The sequence below is a fragment of the Centruroides sculpturatus genome, unplaced genomic scaffold, assembly GCF_000671375.1.
Source record: "Centruroides sculpturatus isolate CEXI.00-Female unplaced genomic scaffold, Cexi_2.0 scaffold523, whole genome shotgun sequence".
Lineage (NCBI taxonomy): Eukaryota > Metazoa > Arthropoda > Arachnida > Scorpiones > Buthidae > Centruroides > Centruroides sculpturatus.
The window spans coordinates 449,352-452,905 of record NW_019384774.1 but is presented as its reverse complement, the minus strand read 5'-3'; the positions used below and the strand labels follow the sequence as shown (position 1 = coordinate 452,905).

At 35.6% G+C, this 3,554-nt stretch overlaps 1 protein-coding gene across 1 annotated transcript; it reads right to left on the bottom strand.

The window, feature by feature from the left end:
- Positions 1–2,114: 2,114 nt before the first annotated feature.
- LOC111629059 (beta-mammal toxin Css4) lies at positions 2,115–3,322 on the bottom strand. Its single transcript, XM_023372927.1, has 2 exons — positions 3,242–3,322; positions 2,115–2,418 (listed from the first exon to the last, which is right to left on the bottom strand). The coding sequence occupies exons 1-2, from the start codon at positions 3,282–3,284 to the stop codon at positions 2,198–2,200; spliced, it is 264 nt and encodes an 87-aa protein (XP_023228695.1). The 5' UTR covers positions 3,285–3,322; the 3' UTR covers positions 2,115–2,197.
- Between the last annotated feature and the right edge of the window lie 232 nt (positions 3,323–3,554).

Below are 3,554 nucleotides of genomic sequence, written 5' to 3'. Positions count from 1 at the left end.
GAAGGTAAGTGTACAATCTGGTTTCAAAACGGTTTTCTATTAGCCTAAGTAGTGACGGTCACCTCCAAAGAGGTAGGTCAGGTTCTGGCAACATATCGAAAATCAGAGCAATAATTCCAATTGTACATGTTTGCAATTGTAGCCGCTACTAAAAATGTGCCAGATTCCTAATGATCATCCCAAACCAGTTATTTGGGGTTGTTATTATTATATGTGGAGCGCAATACCCTACTGTTCCTTGCAGAAGAACCAAAAAACATAGATGACTTTTATACTTCATAAATTACAGATTCATTATAAAAAATGCAAATTAAATCTTTCACTAATTTGACTATTAATGACGTCATACTGGAACTGAATAATGCTGAGAATTTCGAAACATATTATTGTTCACTCTTTTCTTCCATTCATTCTCTTTACAGCATAAAACGTTCTAAAAGTCAAATATTATATGAAATTAGCATAAATTGCATACAATATGAGTGATGAACAACACTATACAATTCTGTTTAGATCTTTCCAGAAAACTCCGAAGGAATTTTCAACGTAAATAAAAGATATGAATTTCGAATTTAAATTTGAAAAACATCATTATTTCGATACTTCTAAAGGGAGTCTGGTAGTCTGTCAGTTGTTCGAGTCTTTTTATTTTTTGCAACTCGGGCCAACAGTACAGAGTAACATGTTCAATTTACATATTTCAGCATCCAAAATTGAAGTATCATGTATCGTACAATAGATTCATTAAAGAAACTTTTATAGAAACGTTATATTTAGAATTTTTACAGAGCTTAATGTGAGATCCGCGAGATAGTTTTGTGAGGTCGCCGACTTTTGGGGCAATGCGTTAATTGCGCGTCAGGAAAACCTAGGGTCAAACCGTATGTGGGTGGTGGCGGTAGGAGACAAAGATAACAAGTGTCTTACACGAACACCGTTTATTTTGAGATAAGGTTAACTCACATAATGACAATAACAATGCGATCTAGATCGGCTTTGGTGGGAGCTCCTTGATGTCGATGAACGGGCGCTGACTGGTGTTCCGGGCTTGACAGAAGAGTGTCCGTTGCACAGGTGCCTCTGTCCGGTGATGTTGAGGATGCATGCAGATTTTGGTCACTGGTGGAGAACCTTGTCCGGGTGGAACCTCCGAGGATTGGCTGCGAATCGGCTCGGAGAGAAGCGGCTGAGAATATCCCTGCTGTCCTTGAGATTCGGGGGTTTTATAAGATTTTCCTCGAATCTTACCCTTTTGATTGGTCCCGTTCACCCTTTCCCTTACACCGATTGGTCCCGTTCACCTTCTCCCTTACCCCAATTGGTCATTTTTTTGTTTCTAGGCAAAACTTGAGACCGATCCGGGTCGGGAAAAGGTCGGAGAGGTGATGACAAAGCTTTTAATGTTCGCGCTCGTCGACCCGACACTTGTTCGCGAGCATCTCGACAAAGCTCTTTCTCTCTGATGCCATTCCCCCGTTGTTTATTATCGCGTCGCTTTTGTTTTACGATTCGAAAAAAGTTTTCGTCTCATCTGGGTTCTGTCATTAACACACCTTCTTGATTCGATTCTATCTTCGAACTTTTCTGACGGTAAAGTTTGTAATTAGTCGTAATTTCGACGCGCTTTTACGATCCTCACAGTTTTTTATTAATATAAAATAATTTTAAATTATTATTATCGAAAAGAACATTTTAAACAAAAAAAAATGTGACACCCGTCAATTTCCAAGAAAATGGATGTTGAACTTCCTTCACACGGCCGACTCGCTGATGAATCAGTTTTGCACACGGTGCAGGCGCTTGCAGAGCGGTCTATAAATAGAGGCTTACAAAACAGGCGATGAAACAGTAGATGGGTTTTACTAACTCCGTATTCCCGGATAACCTCTCACATCTGTGTTTAAGAGATTTTTATTAATCTAAATTTAGATTAATAAACGAGTTAATTGGGCCCTGTCTGTCTTTCGGATCAAGTTCGCTAGATTCATTTATAGAAGAATAAACATAAGGTATTATTTTTTATAATTAAATGTTAAATGATTTCGTGCGAAAAATATTCATAATACTTCTGTATTCTGTGAACTGTATATCACATAATAAAGATATTTTAGATGAAGGTATAATATTTTATTTCATTTAATTGAAATTAAAAAGCGTTACAATATTTCTGTTGGTAGACAATAAAAAGTCGTTGAAATTATTTTCCGTTGCATGTTTTCTTAGGAAGGGGCCAAACCACTGCTTGTTCGTACAAGTGTGTGCACCAGCACCCAAAGGCGTAGCAATAGCCGCCACTACCTTTTCCGTACTGCTGTTTGCATTCCCTCAGGCAATAATCGTTATCTCCCAATTTAAAACATTCGTATTTGCAGCCCGTGTAATTATTTACAATATAACCTTCCTTTGCCCAGATTGTTCCTGCAACAAATACAAAGAAATAGTCTTCTTCAACCGTAAGAAATAATACTTATTAATACAATAAAATTAAAATATTTAATGCTTTGCACTCAAATGTGTCAAAAAATTACATTATTATTGTACCACATGAAGTATAAAAACCGAAAACAGTCCTGATTATAAATGTGCTATTTTAAACACTAGCGTGATGATGTGTCACTTGCTATTAGCGACTTATCGAGCCAGGAAAACGACATTATAATGAAAATCTTGACGATGCAATTTCTTGTAAATCTGAATTAATGATGTTATTCTATTAACCCACTTCTCTCAAGTTAACGGATAGATTGACTGCAAATGCTTAGACAATTCTATAAATCAAAAAGGAATTACTAAACTATAATAATTGCCCCTCATTTAGACAGGTCAACATATTCATACTTAAATAAAAAGACTATCACTGGTCAAGTAGAAACACAATTAAACTGATTTACTTTACAGGTCTAACTCTTAAATAAGAGATTAAAGTAGTAGAGTAGTAGAGAATTGATATTGAAATAATGGAGATTAGTGACTCGTAGAATATCCCACTGACAAAAATACTTTCTTGGCAGATTGCGGTTGTTTTGCATTGCCATTCACGAATTTAGTGCAGATCTCATAATACATAAATAATTCAACTTTAATAGAATTTATGGCATTTCGATTAATTTAATACATATCGTTGTAATTTTCAAAATACAATATAATGTAACAAATGTAACGCGAATTTCATAACTTTTTAACAAATGATGCCATTTAAAAAATTAAGAACCAATGTCATCAATTAGAAGTTTATACTCACCGACCAGGGCCAAACAAGCAGTGATGATCAACAACGAGTTCATCTTCGATGGTATCTAAACGAGTTTAGAATGAGTTACCACGAGCAGAAGTCGATATTTATACACATCCAATGCAAACAGGTACAACGCGTGCACGTGGATTCTAGATATTCGATCCATCTGTTTCGATCAATTATAACTACATTAATGAGCCATTAAACAGAGAGGTCACATCTTCAACTTTCTTTATTTGCAGAAGGAATTAAATTCGTACCGAGACAGAAATGTTTATGTGATAAATGAATGTCATTAAATTTTTTAAAATAAAAATCA